The sequence below is a fragment of the Odontesthes bonariensis genome, chromosome 19 (assembly GCF_027942865.1).
Source record: "Odontesthes bonariensis isolate fOdoBon6 chromosome 19, fOdoBon6.hap1, whole genome shotgun sequence".
NCBI classification, from domain to species: domain Eukaryota; kingdom Metazoa; phylum Chordata; class Actinopteri; order Atheriniformes; family Atherinopsidae; genus Odontesthes; species Odontesthes bonariensis.
Window position 1 is genome coordinate 18610454 of NC_134524.1, and position 23412 is coordinate 18633865.

Consider the following 23412-nt stretch of genomic DNA (forward strand, 5'->3'; position numbering starts at 1 on the left):
ACACACACACACACACACACACACACACACACACACACACACACACATACACAGACACACACATCCCAACACACAGTGTAATGAAAGCTGCAGGCTGATCTGTGTGAGATGGATGGTTTGACTTTAAGCTTGTATAAATAAAACCTAAATAAATCTTGATGGCCTCAAGTGATGGCTCACATATAGCAGCAGTGTGAGTGTGTCGCAGAGATGCTTGTATATACACTTTTGACAAAACTGATGTGTGTGTGTTAGAAAAAAGTTTAAAGAGACTCATTTACACTCTCTTAGCCTGCAGCGCTCTTTCATTCATGTTTTTGACTGAAATGGAAGTAAAAAAAAAAAGCCAGCAGACCAATGTCACCCAGAATAAAATATTCCACTTCCATGCTTCTCTATTCTTCATTCTTTTTCTTTTTATATTCATCTCCCACGCACATTGTTGACCCCTTCGTGTACCTAGCCTCCTTGAAATTGAGATCATTATTTGCGTGGCCAGGAAACCAAACCCGTGTCAGCAAACCAGAACTACACACCGATACGTGTGCTTTAGAATGCAGCCTTGCATGTAAAATAGAAATGACTTTTGTCCAAATTATCATCATAGATGGCAGTATTATGCTTCCAACATTTTTCACTTTGGGTGTCATTTGTTTTCTTTTCACATCTGAGGCTGAAGCGTTCACAACGATAACCACGATTATAGCAGCGCTTAAAGACTAAAAAGGCTGGGAGGTAGAATATTTGAATGTTTTAATACAACTCCCTGTTTGACAGTACAAAATACTCAAAAGCCACCAAAAGTAGGTTAGGTTTCCGTACCTATAAGATCTCAAAAAGATTCAGTTAGAAAACACTGTTGTCAAACTTTGCTTCATCTTAATTCCAGGTAACTTTTTCTCATACATACATCATTGTCAGGTGGCCCTGTACATCCAGCAGCCACCCTGGGAGATTCTCTTCACTGATAAATGACATTATTTCCCCTTCTGTTGCCTGTGTTGCTCTTAGAAGGAGAGAGTGATTAACAGAGGTGAGGCTCAGAGGAACAGGGTGCTTTGTGCTGGGATACAGGCACCAAAACAAAATTTTTGGTTTAATCATATTGCTTTAGACCAAAATCAAACTCTTTATTTGAAAGGGAGGGAAAGACGATCAACATTCAAACTCAGTTGCAATTTTTGGACTCACCCACTCATTTGTTTTGAACGAGGAGTGGAGTCGAGGTTTTATAGGCTTAATTCTGACACAAGCATAAAATCCCACCTAAAATCTACAATGAATCTTTTGTCATTGAATCTTAGAAAATTGATGTAAATTATACTTTTCTTTTGTTCCACCCAGCACAATTTTTCAAAAATAATCAATAAAACTCTGCTTCCAGAACATTTTGGAAGGCTTCTATAATGCAACATTCATTTGAACCTTTGTTTAACAAACACAGGTCAAAAGAAGTTATTTTCAATGTCTTCACTGACCAACTATTTAGGAAATAGAAACCCATTTATTTCACAAGGTGTGAGGATCAATTGTTTAAACAAATCATGAACTCTCATGGTCATTTGCAGAGAACTTTGGTCTTTCAAAATCTACGGATCATAATATTGTGTAAAGATTCAGGGAATCTGGGGAAATCTCAGTGTGTAAAGACCACTGTTGGATGTTGTTTGCCTTCATGACCTCAGGTTGCACTGCATGAAAAACCATCATTTCACCATAATCAATAAAGCCACGTGGGCCCAGAAGTACCTTGGAAAACCATTTTCACTCAACACAGTCCCCTTCTGAATTCAGAAATGTAACATGAACCTGTACCATAGAAGGAGAAAGCCATATAATCAACTCTACGCAGGAACAAACCCTGCTTCAGGTAGGGGGTAGAAATAGAAGAGGTAAAGATAAGTAGGAATGGGATTCAAACCCTGGTTCAGGTCGGGGGTAATGGAAGTATAGAGGGTGTCAGAGGTGGAGGCAGGACAAGACACACTAGCAGATTCAGCAGACAAACTCACCTAAACAGTCCTACAACCACTAAAAAATGCCAGTAAAAACAAAGCCATACAGGCCAACTCACTTAAAATGGCTGCCTGGTTTCAAAAGGCTCACATGGGCCACACCCTCCACTTAAATATTCTGGTTTTCTTCCTTGCCTCTTCTAAGAGTCTGTTTATCCTAAGTGCTGCAGCTCTTTGCTCCACACCGAAAACCTGCTTCGCCTCAAAGATATGACAGGTTATTTAATGGTCTGAAAAAAAGGCAAAACTGGCATGTTTTCTGATTCTTCTTCTGTCTTCCTCTCTTGGGACGAATAGCATTTGGCAGACAAGCTTTTCCACTTTTTGTCCTCGTTCTCCCTTGTCACCTCATTTATTCATTCTTTCTGTTGGTCTTCCTCACCTACTCACATGTCTCATTTAGCCTCCTTTTCCTCTCCGTCTCTTGCTGAGTTTGCTCATCTTCCTCTTTCCTACCCTCTACATTTTGAAGTCCAATTCCAAGTTCATACCAGTCATTATATCCCCACTGAGAGATATTCACCTCCACTAAGAGCTCATCTCTCTCTGTCTTTCTCTGAGTCCAGCTTCAGTTTGATCGTTATTAGTCCTGAGAGACAAATGACTGCCATCTGACTCTCCTTTTTACCTCTGTTCTCTCTTTGTTTAACTTTTTTCATCCTCAGGGGCTATCCAACCGTTTCCCCTTCCCCTCCCACTTTTTTTACCTTTACATTTGGAATTTTTCTTTTGCATTATTATATTTTTCCACTTGACCTCTTTCATTTACAGCTGACTGTTTTGCATTGATAAACAGCAGACAAAGCATACGCGTGTTCTCTTGAAATATTGCATTAACAGCTGCCAAACGACGAATATCCCTGTTCCCTGGAGTCGATTCAAATGGGCCACAAGAAAATTCTGCACATTTGCAAATTAAAAAAAGAAAACAATAAAACTGAAAGAAAAAAAATGCTCAATTGAAAATAAGATGTAAAACAAGCATCTTTCATTCAAAGTTAAAAAAAAAAACTAAAACTGTGAATAAAAGTGAATAAAAACTGTAAATCCATGTTTTAGATTGGACAACGGATCGGAGCATCAAACTGATCACAACCATAAAGATGAATCTTTTTGAATATTACATTACTCCTGCTGCTCTTAGACAAATTACTATGCTGGATCGCAGTGTCAGACTGGGAGGAAGTTCCTAGGTTTAAACAAGGGAAAACATTTAATTGCTTTAAAATAAAGAAAATATCCAGCTGAATACATCCATCCATCCATTTTCTATACCCGCGTAATCAAACTCAGGGGGCCGGAGTCCATTCCAGCTGTCATTTGAAGAGGGGCAGGGTCCAGCCTGGACAGGTCGCCGGTCCATCACAGGGCCACACAGAGACGGTGGGAGTACTCAGATAGAACCCATGCATACACAGGGAAAACATGCAAGCTCCACACAGCTGGGATTTGAACCAGAAACTGTCTTGCTGTGAGATGACGGTACCAACCACCACACCACCATGCAGCCCCGGCTGAACAGATTTCTAACTCAATTGATATTACCTGACAGGAGAAACTAACATAGTGGCAATTTCAGACCCTCTTCGGTGGGTCTAGCGCCTCTAAATTTAATTCCAACAACACTAAAATATCATCATTATTACAATATATACCTTGAAATGATTTTTACACTTAAATGCAGTGGTCACCAGCCAACGGCCCACTGAGCAGCCGTTAAAGGTCTGGCTTAATATTCAACGCGAGATATTATGATGATAAAATCGAAATTTAGGAAAAAGAATGAGACAGGCTGTGTTTCTGGTATCTGTATGCTGATTAGCCATATGGTCATTATTTAACCCCACTTTCTGACACAAGTTAGGAACTAAAGCATGTTAAGAAGTTAGCAAAAAGCATGCAAAATTTTCTGAGAGAAAATGTTGGAGTGATGGAGTTAAATTGGTTGAGGTTTCACTATATTGCATCTATTTATCCAGCCATCAAATCCAATGCAAAGATTTTTCTTCTTCTTATTATTATGCAAAATTCCTTTTTTTGGTCCAAGCTGAATTAATTTGCTCTGCACATGACCTGTTTTGGTCTGAAAGCAGAACTGAACAAAACAAAACTGAAAGTATCAGGACTTCCTCTCGAAAGCAGCTGTATTCTTCATTCTAATTTCATATCTTTTTAAGCGGTTTCGTTTCTTCTAACTTTCCTTCAGCCTCATCTTTTCCCGCACTGTGTGTGTCTCCTGATGTCACTCGTTCCCTCTCATTCAGTCAGGGTTTCTCAATGTAATGAGATTACATGGGATTTAGAAAAAAAAAAGCCTTCTGTCTGTAATCCACACCACTCAATCCCATTTCACCGCTTAAACACACACACTTGTAATTCTCTTTGATGCTGCTCCATGATCTCTTGTCTTATTCTTTCATAGCTTTTTTCTTTACATTAATCCTCTTCTCCCTCTTCTTCTTTTGTGATATAAATGATCACCATGCGCCATTTAGCCTTTACTCTTTTCATCCTTCTGAAACGCCCTCATTCATTACTTTCCCCTTTCTATCTCCTTCAGCGCCCCCCCCCCCCCCCCCATCTTGTGATTCTCTCAATTTTCCTTTATGTCTCTTCTTGGGTCAGTATCCTTCTATCATCCCTGCGTGTCTTTTTTTGCTTCTTTCATGACCCCCCCTTCCACTCCAACCATCTCCCTCCATGTCTTAAACACACTTTCACTGATCGGCGGTCAGTGTGTGAGGAACATGCGTCCATCTCGCCACCAGAGCTCGCATGTGAGTCACAACTGGGCAAACGCACGCTCGCGCGCGTGCACGCGAAAGCACTGACTCGGGAGGCTGAGGCAAAAAATGATGAAGAGGAAAAATAAAAACTTCCCGTTTGAGAGTAAAGCAGCTCGTGAGAAAGTTTATGAAACAGCAAAGGGAGAGATCTGACCGATACCCTAAACACACACACACACACGCACACGCACACGCACACTTCAATGGAGTGTGATAAAGTCCTCCTCCGCCTCTTTCCTCACCAATCACATCGGTAGTCTGTATCTGATTGGTTGAAGGGCTTGTCAGTCCTGCGTAAAGAAGGCGGGGCCAGCACGAGGGCTGACCTGGAGTCTGATCCAGTCTGTTTTACGCACAGACCGGACAGTCCACCCATGGATATCTAGAGAGAGTTTATTCTGGATGTAAAGAGGGAAGAGTGAAAGAGAACAAGAGGAAAATTGGTAGGAAGGAAGAAGAGGAGGTGAAAGTGAGCGGAAAACTTAGGAGGAAAGAGGCACAAGTGTTTCCCAACTGGAAAGAGAGAGGAGGAAAGTGTGTGAGAGTGTGTGAAAGCGAGAGACAGGAGGAGAGAGTGCGTGCGCCTTCACCACTCTCCACTTCTTCCACTGCCACCTCCTTCATGTCGCTCCCCGGCTCTCCTCCGCTCCTCTCCCAGGGCTCGGGTGCCCCAACTCCTGTCGGGCTCTACCGCTCAGCCCCGGAGGGACTCCACACCTCCGCCGTCTCCACCGGCACCTCCAGCCCGGCGCACACTAACTCCAACTCGCACTCTCACTCTCACTCCCACTCGCTGTCCCCGTCCCCGCGGCTCACCAGCAGCATGCTCAGCGCCTTTCTGCCCGGACCAGGGGGCGCACTGGCCGGTTTGGGGAACGGCGGCGCCGCCCCTCTTGTGTCCGGAGGTGGTGCTGCCCTGGGCTCTCTCAGCGGGCTCGGCTCACTCAGCGCGGCCGGCCTGACTCCCAGCTCCCCCGGCTTGGTTCAGACAACTTCCAACCCGGGTCTGTGCAGCGAGTGCAAGCTGGTGGAGGTGCACGGCGTGAAGGTGGCCAGCTTCAGCGTTGACGGCCAGGAGCTGATCTGCCTGCCGCAGGTGTTCGACCTCTTCCTGAAGCACCTGGTGGGTGGGCTGCACACGGTCTACACCAAGCTGAAGAGGCTGGACATCTCGCCGGTGGTGTGCACCGTGGAGCAGGTGCGCGTCCTGCGGGGACTCGGCGCCATCCAGCCCGGCGTGAACCGCTGCAAGCTCATCTCCAGGAAGGACTTCGAGACGCTGTACCAGGACTGCACCAGCGCCAGGTCGGTGAACACTTTGAGCACTTTCAGTATGTTTTCCATTTAATCTGAAACTCTTTCCAACTGTGCTCTAAATGGACCGCAGATGAATCTACCTCGGTGTAATGTTCTCAGCAACTTCCCGTTGTGCTGGAGTCAGAAAAGTTCAGCTTTGAGTTACATCTTTGGAACATTGAACGTGTTTCCTAAAACATTACAGAATAATATCACAACTCCAGTTATACCTTTGTGCATGTCCTCAGAATTAAGGGTGCTCAGTTATAATTTATCTGCGTGTGTGTGTGTGTGTGTGTGTGTGTGTGTGTGTGTGTGCGTGTGCGTAACTGTTGTTCTTTAGCTGCGTCCTTGAAAATGTGAATTCATAGTAATAAGTTTAGGAATTCATTACATTTCTCAAGTCTTTCTCAGAATTGATCCTCACAGTGAGACTCAGTTTCATGATATTTACACATTTCCTTAGATGTTGCTGATCATGTCATCTGTGTGGTGGACTGTGTGTTAGTGTGTGTTAGTGTGTGTCATCACTGTGTGGAAAAGGACAATTTTCAGGAGACTTTGATGTAATATTCATAAAAATGTCAAACAGTTTTTCATCGGTTGTATCCTTGATTGTCTGCTCTGTCCATGACCTCACTTCAGAGTGAAAATGATGCTTTCACTGTATCGACTTCTCAGCTTGATGGAATTGTGTGTGTGTGTGTGTGTGTGTGCCTGCCTGCTGTTAAATGGACAAACAAGCAGGCTTATGTTTCATTAATTTGGTGTTTCATTTTAATAAAAACACACGGCAGCCAACGCATGCAAAGCCAACAACTCGCAACTTGGACCACGGCACAATCCATTACTTTCTACCTCACCGTTCGGTGTGTAAGTGTGTGTGAGCGGGAAAGCCTTTTCTGTGTCTTTGTGTGTTGTGTGAAAGATCATGTGTCAGAGGCTGCGTGTGCGCGTCTAAGCAGGAATCGAGCATTTGTGTGTGGCAGCATTAATGTGTGCCAGCGTGCAAACCCACCTTCAGGAGTTCATTTGTTATGTTTGAGAGTGTGAGAGTGTGTGTGGGCCTGCTGCAAGTTTACCTGCCACCTCACCTGTCTGAACACACAGTGTCTTAAACTGTCTGCTTCCACTTTTCAAATGAAAACTTTTTGAGTATCAGATTGTAGACCTCCTTCGTTCTGAAACTGGACTGATGCAAAATGCATCTCATCCGTGTGCTGTATGCTCTGTTGGTATTTAGTAACCACCTCCGTGTTAGAGAGAAAGAGAATCTGCGATGAGAGGCAACAGTATCTGTTTTAATTTACACATTTTGACCAAATTTGTTAGATCTGAATGGCTTCCCAAAGTATGATTTCCTAAATTCCCTCTTTATTTGTCAGTGGTGAAGAGCAATGGGTTTTGTCATTATGCTGCTTATCTGTTTGACATGTTTCTGTCAGCAGGATGGGAAAAACAGGAGTTTGATAGTGTAGAGGACTGTAAACATGCTTTATTTTCACCTCAACACTGAATATTTTAGTTTAAACTCACAAAATCCCATTTCTAGAAGGAAGTCTCCTTCCCCGGACTGCCTGATCAGACCTGACAAATTTGATTTTGTTGCAACGTAAAAGGGGGAAAAGTTGTCTTTTTTTATTTGTTTTAGAGAAACCTGTAAAAAGAGCAGTCACTTTTATCCGATTGGGTGATGTGAAAGGGACAGGTATGAGCCGGATTTCTAAAAGCAGCTTCATTTGGACAGTTTCTCTTTATCAACATGTTTACAGTTGCCGCCGTGACGCTGACCTGCAGCTCGGAGGCTATTTTAAAACCCTTAGCACCAGATTACTGCCCTCCTTGTCTCAATGATTAGACCGTCAAAACCCAACACACAGACGTGTCAGGCATTTGGAGATTAAGTATAACCTCGAGTGTAAAATCTAACGTTCATGCCAGATAACCATCCATGACTGCTTGGAAAATCTTAGAAAAAACAGGTCTTACTTCAGCGTAAAGGTGTTTGAGTGACGGTTGTCTGTTGCTAATGGCTAACCTGGTGTTATTTTAACTGCATTTTGCCAAAAAAATGTAAAGGAATACATGTGAAAAAAGCAGCTCAGCATCCAAATTATGGGAACTAACGGGAGTCGGAGAAGATGGGGATTTTGGGCTCATATTGGAGAAAATCTCCGCAGCTCTTCTGTGGATTCAGTCTTCCTCAACGCCCTCTGCCTCCTCATGTAAACCCAGGCTGACCTCATCAGGCTCAGATCAGAGCTCTGGGGTGATTGGGGGCTTGTTCTTCTTGTGTCAGAGGATAGTTGTACGTCTGAACTTGTTGTCGTGCTGCAGAATGAATTTTGAGAGAACTAAGCCGATAAGAATCTGCACCACACAAGCGACTAAAACATCTCGTGCCTTCTTACTGTTTTTCTGGAAACTCCTTGAAACATCCCAGAATTTCACATCAGGGTTCCTGTGGGAACGCAGGTCGTCGTCTGCTCACTCAGCTCGGTTATTTTTGTGTTGAACCAGATGATAGATGGATGGCTTTCGCTGGTAGGCGTTCAGTATTGGCTAATAATTAACAGCGGATTGTGTTGCTGGGGAGTCGGTGGATTGTTGGAGCGTGACCTCTGCTTTTTAGCTGACCACACGCACAGACAAACACACACACACACACACACACACACACACACACACACACACCGTTCTACAGTTTGTTGAGCGTGACATGTTGGACCTTCCACCTGTTTTTGCCTCTCCGTGTTCTTCCGTCGACTCCTTTTTACGAGCCGTGTTCTCCTCTCTGCGAACACGCACAGTCACAGGTGCGTTTCTGTCTCACGTTTTCTCTTTGTTCCTGACTTTCTCCTGATCTCAGTCATCGTGTCTTCTGTCTCGCACTCACACAGACTCACACACATGCCCAGCGGTACATGTCAGGGGTAATAATGGATGATGTGAATGCACATGGAACAACACGGCTGGAGAGCCATTGTTGTCGAACGCACAGCGAACACACACACTCCTCTCTCTCCAGTCATATTGACATTCTTCTAATGCCTCTCCCTCTCACCCTCTTTAATGCCCCCCCCCCCCCGACATTATTCCCTGGGAAAAAGAAAGGGAAAAATTAAATGTTAACACACACACAAACACACACAAAGAGAAAGAAAACTCCCGCTGGGATTCTGCATACTTTGTCTTCCCAGTAACCCATGCAAGTGTTTGTGTTTCTGCATGTGTAAATCCACTTGTACCCCCGATGTCGGTTTTGTTAACTTGCGTTTTGTTTTGTTTTAATTTAAAGTGCTCTTGATGTGGTTTTTATTAGGGATCTAAGCTTTCTCCGAGGAAGAGAAAACAGCCCGAGTGGAAAAACAACACAGAAGCACAGAAACCAAGTTCCCACACTTCTTGTTAAAGTCGTACAAATCAAATGTGACTTATTCAAAGGGGATGATGTCAGCTCTGAGACCTGCAGGCTTTAGAATAAGCTCGGAGGTTCAAATCTAGTATTTTGTTAAATGTTTCTGGGGTTTAGGGTGGTTGGAGCAAGTCATACCTGACTGAACAGGGTTTACCCCCCCCCACCTCTCATTTCACACTCAAACCTACAGCAGTTGTAAAAATGAGACCAACATGCAAGTCAAACCTTCATTTTTTTCTTTTTTTTTTTCCTTTTATCTGGCATTTATTTGACAGCTGCTGATGTGACCTGTGGATGGCTTGTCCTTGTGTCGTTATAAAAGGTGGGCAAACCCTGTTATATATGTGAAAAAAGTGTGAAGCAACTTCTTTTCCCACAGTTCAGCCAACATGGTCTTTACAGAGGTTTGTGAAAGTGTCATGAAATCTTATTTATTCATCTCTTCAGTAATTTTCCCTTTTTTTTCTTCTTTTTTTTTCTTTTGAGCCCAACAGGAACTTTTTTTGCAAAACTGTCATGAACAGACTACAAGGGGAAAAAGTCCACAGTTTGATGGTTACTGTGGTTTTGAGTGGATTTAAACACACTGCTGTCAGTCAGGAGACCTGAGCTCGTCACTTCTGATTCAGCACTTTGTATCGTGACTTCAGATTTAAGCTTATTTTTAGTTTTCAGACGCAGTTTGACTTTGGTTTTTGCGCATTAAAATCTTGTTGGTTAGACCAAGGAACACAACAATGCCTCGCCTTCAGCCAAACTGGACTAAGAGATTTTCAGTGTTGTTGGATCGTTGATGTGGTCTAACAATGTAACGCGTTTTTCGTGTGAGTTTTAAATTCGTAGCGATTCAATCCGTTTTCCTCATCTGGTTGTTGGCGAAAACTCAGTCAGTTTCTCTCCATGGCCTCATTCTCTTGAGTCCATCATGATGTTGCGTACAAGAAATATTAGTGAGCCAAAGGGTATAACCAGGTGTAATGTATAACCAGATTCTGCTCATTTTTCTGAGCGGACTTTTGCTCCTTCGACCTGTTCTCTGTAATGTTTCTTGTGTATTTGTTCGGGTTCTTGTGAGGGCTCACGCTCTCTTTGGCTGCAGCTCTTCGTTCTCCATGAGCCTCACAAATCTCGTCTTTGGAGCGTTCACGCATGGAGATCAATGGCCACCGTTTGAACCGCAGATTTGCTTCAGATCTGGGCCGTTTGTGTTCAACCTCCAACATTTATGTGCTACATAAAAAAATGGCCGTAATTATGGCTTATAAAGGCCCAGTGCACGTGATATTGTTTGCACATTACATGACAGTAGGAAAAAACTAATTACTGTGTTAGTCCGACCAGAACTGGATGTTTAAAATGCATGTATAGACGTTAGTCCCAATGAAATCATACGAAATCGAGCTTCTCAAAACTGCAGAAAAATGACTTCCAACGAAAACGCTACTTTGAGAATAGCTTTGTTGTTTCATGGTTATTTCATATTTCCCTGGGACGCCCGGCTGTATAATCAGACTTTACTTGTAGACGTTATTTGTCAGAGAATCAAACCTGTGGCGCTGTTTGGATCTGAGATGGAGCGATGGAGTGTTTTCTGCTTCCTTGTCACCTCTGTGCTTTTTTTGTGCATTTGCATGTGTGAGAGAGGGAATCGATAGTGAGTGACAGGAGGGAGGGCTGCTGATGTCGGAGTGTTATTCTGGGCTCTCCTTATCACGACAGGCTGTTAGAGCCCACGCACACACACACACTCGCACACGCCCATGCCGATGATGGAGGTTGTATTGTCTGTAACACAGGGGGAGAAAAGTCGTTTTGGTTTGTTGAAGCGTTGCGGGCTTCACACACACTCGCAGAATAAGGTCGGCACACACTCAGCGTGAGCTCCTTCCGTCGATTTGGTGTTTTTCGTTCGTTTGCATGGAGCATTAAGTTCTTTTAATGGAACACAGTGGTTTGTAAAACACACACTCAAATGTGGTCAGTTGTTGTGCCTGCTGGCTGAGGTGTGTGTCTGTGTGAGAGACAGTCTAGAGAGCACAAACAGAGCTATCAGTTGTCACACTGGGTCTGGTTACATCTGCGCGTGTTGCTGTTTGCACTCGCCTGCATGTGCCTGGTTCTGTTTCTGCTGGTGTGTTTTTCCTTGCATGCATGCATGTGTGTGTGTGTGTGTGTGTGTGTGTGTGTGTGTCTGGTTTCAGCTCCGCTTTGTGCTGTTGGTTAATTGATAAAGGTTAAAGCGCAGGCCGGCGGGGAGCTGAGGTCACCTCACTGCAGTGTGACAGTGTGTGTTAACGGCCAGATGCCGACCAATCAGACAATGAGAAGATACAAGAGACACAAAAGTGTTTGTCTGGAGGTTTACGACCACCTCTGGAAATATACACCGAGATTGAGCATATCTGTGTTGCATCAAGTGTGAACTGGTTCAAATAAACTATCACCACTATCCATATAGGGGAGATTATTTCAGTTGACTCTGCACTGATAGAGCTTGGAAGTGGATTTTTACGCTTTTCTAAGGTATGATTGTACTTTCTGTTCTCCTTAATATGCTGTTATAGAGTTCTGGTTAACAACCTCCAAACTCTCATTTTTGTGTGTAATTTGCCAAACAAAAGGACAAAACATGCCTCAAAGATTAAATGAACTGATAGTCTTATTTTGTTTCCTTTCCTTTTTCAGAGGTTTTACTATAATGTTGTCACACTGAGTACCTATAGCCACGCTAACTGTGGAGTGAAGATTGGATCTCATGACAGCCCTGACACGATTAATGTTTAACAGTCCAGCAACGCATTTCTGGCCGGCCACCAACTGTGACAGCGATGCCTCAAACTTGCGATGGCTGTTTTTGTCCATTCTCCCATCTGCGATTTCAACACAGTCACAGCACAGTTTGTAAAGCCTTAACAGAACACTATCTACGGGCAATCTATGGATTTTCTTACTTGTAAAACTGTCACAAAAAGGAATAAACACCAAATGTAAAAAGGTGAGCTCGTTCATATTTGAGGCTGAAGGTAGTTTCGTGGTGGAGTTGCACACGCGGTCATTCGAGAGACCCGGGTTCACGTCCCAGCTGACCAGGTGTCTGTATACTCGCTGTTTACTTTGGCGTTCACTCACTGGTCAGTTTGGTCCGACCCCTTCTGATAAACACGCGAGCGCTGGACAAACATGGAAGAAACCTCCCACTAAAATACATTACTTTGAAGTAGTTATTGTTTCATGTCTGTTCCGAGTTTTACTGTGAGAGCAGGTTAGCAGTTCAGACAGTTAAAAACACTAAAATGTGCACAAACACATTAGCCGGATTTCCATTTTTGATTCATATTGAGCAGATACGAATAACAAAACGTCTTTGAGGTGTTTTTTTGCCTGTTGTGAGAAAAGGCTCGATGTGCATTAGAGGGAACAGGGAAAAAATAAACTTGCTTGACTCACCGGTGCATGCCCAGATATGATATAGTATTATGTTATTATGTCATATGCATATATTTCCAGAGAGGAAAGTTATTCTTGAAGAAACGCCCTCTCAATTTCCTTCTTAGGGATGTCCATGCAATATTTGTTGCCTTTTTTTTTTTTTATCTCTCCACAAGTTTCTCGTGAGGATAACTACTTCTTCTACTGAATTGCAGCAACGAACATCGTAGCCTATATACTGCCACCCTGTGGCGACAAATGCACGATTCACATTTTCTTTTGCGGCTTTTCAAAGCACTGCTTCTGCTTTGCTTCGCTAGCGAACTGAAACTTGAGTGGTGTCTCATGTTACTTAACATCAAAAAGCCAGTGGCCTGTAGGATGCCCTGTTTTAAAAGTGCAGACCCAGTCGCTTTGTATCAGACTGAAACTGCGTTGATATTTGTGTGAAATCCTACGTGGGAAATGTAAAGTTCATTCATCAATGACACAGTCTTGGATTTGAATCCCTAAAAAAAAAACAACACTTGTAAAAAATATGCAGCACTAAGAAAAGAAAATGAAATATGTCTTTTAAAAAGAGTTTCAACAGATCATGTTTCTTTAATCTGAACTAAACCGTTACATATTAATAATGCTGTTGTAAATATGGGCCATTATAGAGCGGCGAGAACAGATGTTTCTCGAGCTTTTTACTTATACGTTTCAACGCATTTGGGACATAAATAACTGCCATTGCCCATGGTCACAGTCACATTTCTCTGGTAAATTCCCAGTATATTAATGTTTCCATGAGACGGAGCTGAAAAACTGCACAGCTCAGCCCAGATTTTCACGGACATGTCAGAAGTGAGCAGGTTCTTCACATCCTGTGTTCAGTTTAATGTTTATCACAGTTTCTATCCAGCAGCCCAGTGGCTGAGTGTGTGTTTGTGTGTCTCAGGGGCCGAAGAGGTGGTTTCATGCTCCACTTACCCTCCTACCAAGCAGCCGGGGTGAGAGACACAGGGTAAAGATGCTCCCTCTCTTTCTCTCTCTTTTCTGGATGAAAACAGAGGAGAGTGACGGATCACAGAGAGAGACAGAGGGAGAGGTGAAGATCAAAGCAAGAAATATGACCCTCTGTCACCATGGAAAAGAACTGATCCTCTCCCTGTGTGTGTGTGTGTGTGTGGACTGAACAAAACAGCAAGAGGGAAGAGGCAGGTCAACGCGTGTGTGTGTTGGGAAGTGGATAATGTTTCACAAAGGTTTTTTTTTTTTTTTCCCTTTTTTCTTTTCAGAGTCCAAGTTTGCAATGAGTGAACGTCTGGTCTAGTTTGCTCGGAAAAACAAAACAAAAAAACCCAACATGTACACAAACGTTTTCGGGCCCCTTTAGGAAAGAATTTAAAATTCCTCACCATCCTCTTCTGTCAGCCGGCAACTAAACCGTTCGTCTCGGCCAACATCTGGCCAGCTGTGGTGCAGAGTCTCAGCTGCTGAATGCACAGTAATCCCGGCAGAGATGGAACTGTAAGTCTGCTATCGATCGACTATTCTGTAGTATGAGATCCTGGGCTGTAAATATTTTCAGTTTTTGCATTTTTTTTTTTTTTTTAGCCCAGCATAACTCCCAAAGCTTCACTTAATGCCCCTGTATCAGAATGACGAGGCCATAATGAGCTGGATAGGCTTCAAAATAGTTTTTCAGCGTGCACGGTCAACTCGTCGGACAGGTGTTTTGATTTTCGATGTGGAAGGCAGTCTGCTGGCAAAAAAAAAAAAAAATCCAATAATATATTTATTTCCATGTTTGAACTGGTGAAGAATTGTGTGGCATCAGAAAACTCTGCTCATCCTTTCACTGGATAGGACCGCCATGCTAATGTAGCAGTTGCAGTGTTGCATGTACCTCATTGGTCAAGGTCTCAAATTCAAGCCACTGGATGTCAACGGTCTTTTCCAAAACGCAACCAAACTGAAGCAAAAAAATGGGTGAGAGCGGATGTTCAACAACATCGAACTTCTTGTTGAGTTCCTTTGATTTTTTTTTTACCCCTCTTGAACATGCACTGCTTTCGATTATTCCGCTGGCAACTTACGGGCCAGAGTGATGCTTTTCTGTGACATTTCGCAACAGCGGTCCGTTTATGTCGGACCCAGTAACATAAAAAGTGTGTTCAGTGAATTGTGTTCGCATTATTTATACTCTCGAGTAACATATTATTTTACATATTGCATTGAGGCGCCTTATGTTTTCAGATTGCTCGTCCCCCAGAGCCCCTCTAGTGTCAAAAGCCCTGAGTGATAATGACTCGAGTGCTGATTTAAGGGGGAAACACTTGAGCTTGGAGAAATATGCAAGAAATGATGCATTTTCCGCTGGGTTAGTGTGGACATAGTCCAAGTGACAGAAAGAGTTGGAGGGATGGGAAGGTGAGAGATGAAGGAGGTTGTTGCCTGCAACAAGATTATTTGATGCTTCTGAACACACACATTTCAACACACAAACACGCACACACACACAGTCTCTTAGGTGCACTTAGCAGATTGGTTTAGAAATCGCATTAGGGAGTGTCACAACAGCTTTTCCTCTCATTCACCAGGTAATCTCTCCATCCCTCCTCCCTTCGTCATATCTCAACTCTTACTCTCATCTCCCATTCTGTTTTTTTTTTTTTGTTAACAAAGTTTAATCCTATTTCGCATCCTGCACATTTCTTTCCAACTTTCCCGCTCTTCCTACCACCTTCCACCATTCCATTTGTTTCACCTCCTCATCCTCTCCTCCCTCCCATCCCTCTTCTGTTCAATCTTCTTGTCATTTGCCCCTCCCTCCCTTCCACCCGTCCTCCCTCCCTCCACCTGGCCTTATCTCTCTATTTATTGTGACAGCTTGTCAGAGTTGTGTGTGTGTTCGAGAGGGGGTGAAAAAGAGCACAGAAAGAAAAAGAAAAGCGAGCGACAGATTTACAGTTTACAGCGAGCAGCATCCGCAAACTGCGATATCAAAGAGAGAGAAGACGGAGAGGAGGAGGAGGAGGAGGTCAGAGGCGAAGGAGGAGATGAAAGGAGAACAGAGGGGAGGAGCTGGGAGAGGGTAAAGAGAGGGCAGCGAGGGGATGACAGGTGATGTGTGTGTGCTCTCCTCCAGACAACGTGTTATTAATAAAAACAGGAAGAAAACGTAATTATCATCCATTTTTAAAAAAACGCCACCATGAGAGAGAGGCTGTGTCTGTTTGTCAGTGTGTTATTACAAAAATAATTATAGCTGAAATCAATTAAAAACATGACAAGAGCATGCATGCATATCTATGTGTGGGTCGCCCACCAGTGCCATCGTCACGCAGAAACTTAAGCAGACAGCGTGTTATTAGGAAAAACTTTGTAATTTGTAATTAGCAGCGTTGAAACATGTCAGGAGCGTATAAGTTTGTTTTCTCTAAAGAAAGACTTTTTCTCACCCAACATGCTGTATTTACCCCCATTTTTAAGTTTTTTTAAGCACGTGGGTTTAGGTTTTTACTTGCCGAGAGTGTGTGTGTGTGTGTGTGTTCATCACTACCATCCGGCGCATCGAAAATCCTTCCCAGACAGCTCGTTATTAATGAAAACGTATAATAATCCATTTAAAAACATGTCATCATGATTAGAATAATAACAGTGGTTAAACTGACTGAGGCGTTTACGGAGGAAGGAGTTCTCATCACTATAGCTGTGTGTGTGTGTGTGTGTGTGTGTGTGTGTGTGTGAGCAAACAAACATATTCGCACTTCAGTTGAGTGCCAACTTTCCCAACTTCTGCTGTTTGCTCTTTTGTTTTTACATAAAGAGATTAAGGATAGGAAGTGAAGTTATAACAAATGATGTCCACCAGAGAAAGACTGGAATCTGACAAGTTAATCATCACCATTTTTTTTCTTTTCTTCCACATACAGATGAACACTTCACTTAAATGTGCAGTTTGATACAGGATTTCTAAAATCCAAGTAAGTAGACGGCGAGTTTCCCACGTTACCCCAAAAGTAAAGAAACCATAAATCACAGAGTTAAGCCTTGTTTGTGCGCGTGTATCCAAAAACTCGATGATCTGCATTTTACTTCAATGGTGAAATTGAAGCAAAAGAGCAACAACAAAAAAAGTGAAATCAAACATTTGCTGCACACAGAACGCGCATCAATCAGCCATCATTCTGCAGCAAGTGGCATGTGCCTTCATTACCATGAACACGCAGGAGACTGTATATCAGGTCAAACCCTCAACCTGAAAAAAAATGACCTTTAAGTAATGTTCGATTTGTCGTTACAGTGACCATCTGTTAAAAGGCATACCCAAAGCTTTGAAGTATTAAGATGTTTTTAAGTTTCGAGTTTGGTAGGAAGTGAGGCTGAGAATCATGAGGCTGTTGTTAACCCAGATGTTTAGGTGACTCTCTTTGGGTAACTATCCGAAGAAAAGTTCTCCTGAGAACTACAGTACGTGCCTGCAAGATTGTAGGAAGACACGGTAATCCCACAAGAGCCAACAGGTGATTGGTTTATGATTATTATAATAAAATAACGGATTTTAATACATTTTCTGCATCCTACACAGGTTGAAAAAAGCCTGTTAGACTGTGTTTTGTTGACATTTTCCCAATGCTCACACAGCTTTTTTTTTTTTAGAAATGGCAGTCGCTGAAGATGCAGCATTTGTATGTTTTACTGATCCGCTGGACCAATGGGTATACTTGTATCAATAATAGGTCCTCTTGTGCTTACATTCGGGTAGCAGCAAATGTTGTAAGAGCTACTCAGCCCAGATAAAAAGAGCTGCAACTTCCAAAAGTTGATCTGGAACGAAGGCGACTGTAGACAGCGCAGGGAAGCCAAAGTATTCAAAGATGGATTAACAAATTATTGGATTTGGTCTTTATAAGTAGAGGAACGCACATGAATTTGATCAACTATACTATATATGTATTACCTGGCCAACAAAAAGTCACTAATTGGATTTAACAAAAGTCTAGTTTCACCAACATTATGTAACCCCCAAAAAAGAAAAGGTCAGCTGACTTCCTGAAAGTACTGAATGACCGGGATTAGATTTTTTTTTCTTGCTTGATGGCACAGACATATCCTAAAAATGGTGTATAGGCTGATTGAAACAATGCCACAGTGAATACGTGGTGTAATCAAAGTTAAAGGTGGACCAACAAGATATGAGTGTATGTGACTTATTCAGTGACTTACAAGCCACTGAATGAACATCGAGGATTCAGAAAATCGTGCCAGACGGGGACGTGCCAGGGGTAGCTGTTCAGCAGGGATTCAACTTTCGAATTAAAATACTGTAGCAGACCACCAAAAATAAATCAATGTATGGGAAGCGTCAACCATGACAGGCTCAAATGGGTCGCCAGTGGTATTGGCTGCAATTATTATGAATTAATAACCTTGGCTTCCTGCCCAACTAATGCCTGTGTGGAAAGTAATTCCTGTAATGCTGCAGGAGATGTTCAAATACAAAAGCACAAGATTGTGTGCGAGTCTTTTAATTATAACAAACTGAAACTATAAAAAGCTGAATGTGCAAACAAAATGATCATCTGCTTCGTGCTTCGATTGTGCAGCTTCCTGTTCCCTTTTTTTTCTTTATCCTTTATTATCTAGCAGCACTTGACTTCCTCTGTAGTGTCTCACAGTGGGAATTTTCCCTTGCTCTGGTCAGTTACAACTCACTCAATGCCATTGATTTATATATGAAAACATATTCTCTCTGAGGCCCTTTCACTCGAAACGCTCTTCAAATAACGGTTTTCCAACAGCCCTTCAACAAAAATCAAAGGCAGTGTTTGAAAATTTCATCCCGACTTCCTAAACTTTACTCGCACCTGGACATTAGCATAAAAATGCTTTTCATACATCTCCAACCACTGAATCGTTTCCCCGAGTTATTACCAGCGGGGAGAGTGTTTTTCTCGTGTGAGTCTGAAAACATTGCCTTTGCAGCTATGAGCTTGTCATTCAGTAGCAGCGTGGCACGTGTGTGTGGAAGTGGATTTGCATCTTAACTTGCCTATATCTGCGATTGCCCACTGCGTGCTTTTTGTGTGTGCAGGCATGTGCGCGTGCAGGCGGACGTGCTGTCGTTTTGAGAGCTTGTCATTGAAGCGATCCGGTCCACTGTAATTTTCTACTCAAAGGAAACAATGCAACAATACATGCTTCGCTGTCAAAAAAAAAAAAGCATCCACTCTCCGTGAGTGTGTTTGTGTGGTTGGTGTCCCTGTTTGTGTCAATACAGCGGCCTCCCAGTTTGCGCAACATTTTTTTTTAAAGTCTTTTGGTTTCTTTTCTCCTTTTTTTTTTGGTTTTTCATTTTGCTTCGTATTTTTACATTTTTTTTACTTACTTTCCCCCTGCATGAATGTTGTGCATATTGGTCTCAACAATAAATAACTTCACAAAACCTTATAGAGGAAAAAGGAGTATTTTTAAAAAGTTTTCCTAAAATTCGTTTGTCTTCTGTAAGTTCAACTTTCTTTTGTTGTTGTTTATAAAGACTGATTTATATGTAACTATAGAAAGTCTGGAAAAAGAAAGGGAATTATTAGAACTATACAATAAGCAATTATGAAATAAAATCAGGTTATGGTGGATATTTGAATGACAGGTGAACGATAAGAAAAAAAAATTGTTTAACTTTTTTCATCAAACTTGGCCCAGAAAATGTAAAATACATTTTTTTTTACAATTGCAGTTTTTCTTTTCAGTTCATATCATTCTGTGGTTTACCTCAAATAAAAGTTTAAAAAAAATAAAAAATAACGCGAGTAGCCCGCAGGAAAATAATAAAGTGAAATTAGACTGCAGCCAAAGCCAGTAAAGTCCCAAACTGCAGCCCAACATAAAAGCAAAGCACAGTCCAACCAATAAAACTACATACTGGAACATGAAAGCACAGTGAAATACTGAGCAGTCACTCATAAAGACCAATACTGTTCACCCATTCAATAACTTTTAATTATGGCGGTTCCCAGTTTCTACTGTCATTGTCTGGTTTTGTTGTATTCATTTTAAATAGTCTCATTTGACCACTTTAGAAAAAAAAAAAGAAATCTGAAATGGTTTCCTGCTTTAACCGTACGGTTTTTCATTCATTCAATCAAATCGTTTATATGTTCGATTCCCAACTTTAAACTTTCATGTGGTGTTATTTTCTTTTTCTTTTTACAGGTAGAAGTCAAGCTACGCAGGCTCGTCCAAACGGCTTTTCTAATGAAACAGGACATAGTTTGAAATGAACTGGATACGCAGACAGCTCATATTCTGAAGTTATTCAATCTCAAGATTTCCTTTCACTTTCCCTGCAGTTTACCGTATTTCATCGAGCCGGCTCAGGGTACCAGGCTTTCGGTGGAAGCCTTTATTTCAAATTCTCACTGTTATTCATATGAATTGTCATATTTTTCTACAATGCTGCATGTTAATGTCTTATTTTAATGCCGTAAAACAAAATCTGGTATGGTGCACATATGCACTTGCGCCTCATCTACACAGACACATGTGTTCGGGAGTCAATGGAAGTCCATCAATTAATTCCTATGGAAAGCTGCAATCACACCCTAGGTGCCAAACCTCTCCGTCAGCTTTTGATTCTCTTGAATTTGCCTCAAGTATGCAGAAAAAGTTGAAATTTTGTGGTGCATTGAAGAAACGAGCAAAATGCACTAACAAGCTACTAGCTTGACAAGCTGTGACTGCGCACTTAAGACTTCCCGCGCCATATCAAGCTAAAATGTCCTCTGAATTTAGGTGGTTCAAATCACCCCTAGTCTATTGCAGGGCTTTTATTGGAAAAACATGCATTCATACTCTGTTTAAATACTCTGACTGATCCGAAGTGGTTTAAAATGAAAGAATCAAATGGGAACTTTGTCAAATGCTAAAAATAGCATGGCTACTTAATTAAACTGATCTCATAAAAGTGGGATCAACTGAAATTTTCATCTTTGGTACACACTGTAATAACAGGTATGCTTTTTTTCTTTCCTACCTGGGCCGTGTCCAGCTCCACTTTTTTATTTCTTAGTTTTAACATAAAATATGTTAGCATGTTAGCATCTCGCTAGCACGTTCAATTTGATGCCCGTTTGAAATAACGATTACCTGAAGCTCAGTCACTTCTCTTCAGTCATTCATCGGAATAATAAAAAAAATACAAAATATGTTCACAAAAAAAAATTCCAGTGCTTTATTACCTTAAATGTAGTTCTATTTAAGAAGAAAAAGCTTCAAAGATCACACATAGTTATGAAATGCAAAAGATGTAAAATATACCAAAATAATAAACCTTTACAAGTTAAACCTTTGGAGATTTCATGCATTTAGCAGATGGGCTCCCCTAGTGATGCATAAGTCAAAAGCTGAGGTCATAACCTCAGTTATCTAATTACCGAATAACAAATTCCTTAAAAAAAAGCTGGAATATTTCAGACTGTAGAATGCAGGTTGCAGCTGATACCTTTTTTTTCCTTCCAAATTTCCAGCTAATCAATAGCTGAATTAACTGCCATTTATGAATCGATTAATTCCATATATATAAAAACAAAAGTATAAGCTTTTATTTCTTAAATTGAAATATAAAGGTTTAGCTGAAAACCAGGTAAACGGGCAGCTTCCAGAGAAGCTAAGTTTATTGATGCAAACGCTGAAAATAATCCAAACTGATGGAGGGCCATAACCCGAATGAATGTTAATCCAAAATCTAAAATCTTTTCAACACGTTTGACACACACGCCTCCAGTCAGATAGCAGTGAAGCTAGGCTCTAAATACAAACTGACACAAGCCATTGATTTAAGGACTGAAAGTAATCAAAATCCATTTGCTTTTAATAAAAACCCTTCAAATCTTAATCAAATGTATGAAATCTTTAGCTGGTTGGACACAGCAGTTAAACACCAGCAGATAGCGGTTAAGCTCATGGGCTCGGCGCTAATCTAAGGCTGCATTAATCATTGATTCGGTGTTTGCCTGTAATTGATATGTAAATAGCATGTTTAACCCCCATTTACATGTGTGTTTGTGTGCAGGAGTCTTGCACAAATGAGTGTGTGTTTTTGAGAAATACAGGGCGAGTGTGGGAGTGCAAGAGGCATGTTGGTGGGGGTGCTTCCAAGTTACAAAAGAAGTTAATTAAAAATGAAAAAAGAGAACGAACGGAGGAGAAGGAGGGTGGGTGGAGGTAAGGTGGGAGTGGACAGAAGCGGTTGGGGGTGGACGGAGGGGGAGAGTGGGAGAAATAAAAGAAAGGTGGGGAAGGAATGGAGGGAGGGAAGCAGTGTTTTATTGAAAACGGGTGGACAAACAGTGCGTAATTGGCTGGGGCTGCAGGGGCTAAAGGAGAGGTTCAAAGAGAGGCGAGAGCAATAGAGAGCAAATTAACAGATACTGGAGGAGAGATGAAGAGGAGGAAGGGAAAGAGATGACATGGGAAAAAGTCAGGAAAAGAGAAAGTGTTGACTCAGAGAAAGACGAGATCAGTGGATAAGCAAGTTACAGTTCACACCAAGAGTATGCAGACACCTGAGCATTCCACCAACGTGTCGCTGTTAAACATCATATAAAGCATAATCATTAAACTGCTGCTGTAACAAGCTGCTTCTCTGGAAAGGTTTCCCACCAGACGCAGGCAGTTACCTTCATTCAAGTTCAACATTACAAAAGCAAAGGACTGACCCAGCATGGACGCTGAGCGGGGTGGGGTGGGGTGGGGGGGTTACCATAATGAAAACAAGTTTACTGTAATTCTCCAAACAAGTACAATTCCAAGAGGATCCTGTTTTGAAACAGGACCTTATTGTGGATATGTTTACCTGCTTTCAACTTGGAAGCGGATACATATGCAGCCTCTATCCTGAAGGCTGTGACAAGAACCAGTGACAATGACAGACCCCCCCCGCTGCGCACACACACTGCAAAGACTGCGTCCCACTCCTAGTCAGGTCATTATAACTTCCGTTTTTTTAGTATTAAACATGGTTCAAGCTTGAGTGGGTGTGTTTTAATGTGTTTAAACAACTCAAACAGTTTTAAACCAACATATCATATGGGATAGCTTTATACATTTATGCTTTTAAGTTTCATGCATTGAAGAATAACACACAATGTATAGAGTTCATTAATGAAGGAGAGTCATTTCGCTTACTGACAGCTTTATTGAAAAAAAAAAACCCGTCAATGATCTCTGAAAGAGGCGACAGTTGAAAGCCACGAGAGACTGACATCCGCCGAGGCTCCCGAAAAACCAACAGCTGATGGTTGGCTTGGTGTAAAGGAGCCCGAAGATGGTTTTTCAACTTGAAGGGGGGGTCCCGTTAGATTTGATGTGCAAAGTTGCCACACTTAAAAGTTGGAGTCAAACTAACCATTACAAGACAGTTGTAATGTTGTACAAGAGGGGCCACAAATACCCGTTAAGCACATATTGTGAAAAGTTA

At 42.0% G+C, this 23412-nt stretch overlaps 1 protein-coding gene across 2 annotated transcripts in view; it reads left to right on the forward strand.

The window, feature by feature from the left end:
• Positions 1-5158: 5158 nt before the first annotated feature.
• Positions 5159-23412, forward strand: part of LOC142368486 (dachshund homolog 2-like) — a 96773-nt gene continuing 78519 nt past the window's right edge. For both annotated transcript variants that reach the window (XM_075450661.1, XM_075450662.1), the window contains exon 1: positions 5159-6106. In XM_075450661.1, coding sequence (XP_075306776.1) covers positions 5424-6106 — 683 coding nt within the window. In that variant the 5' untranslated portion in view covers positions 5159-5423. The remainder of the gene's footprint in view (positions 6107-23412) is intronic.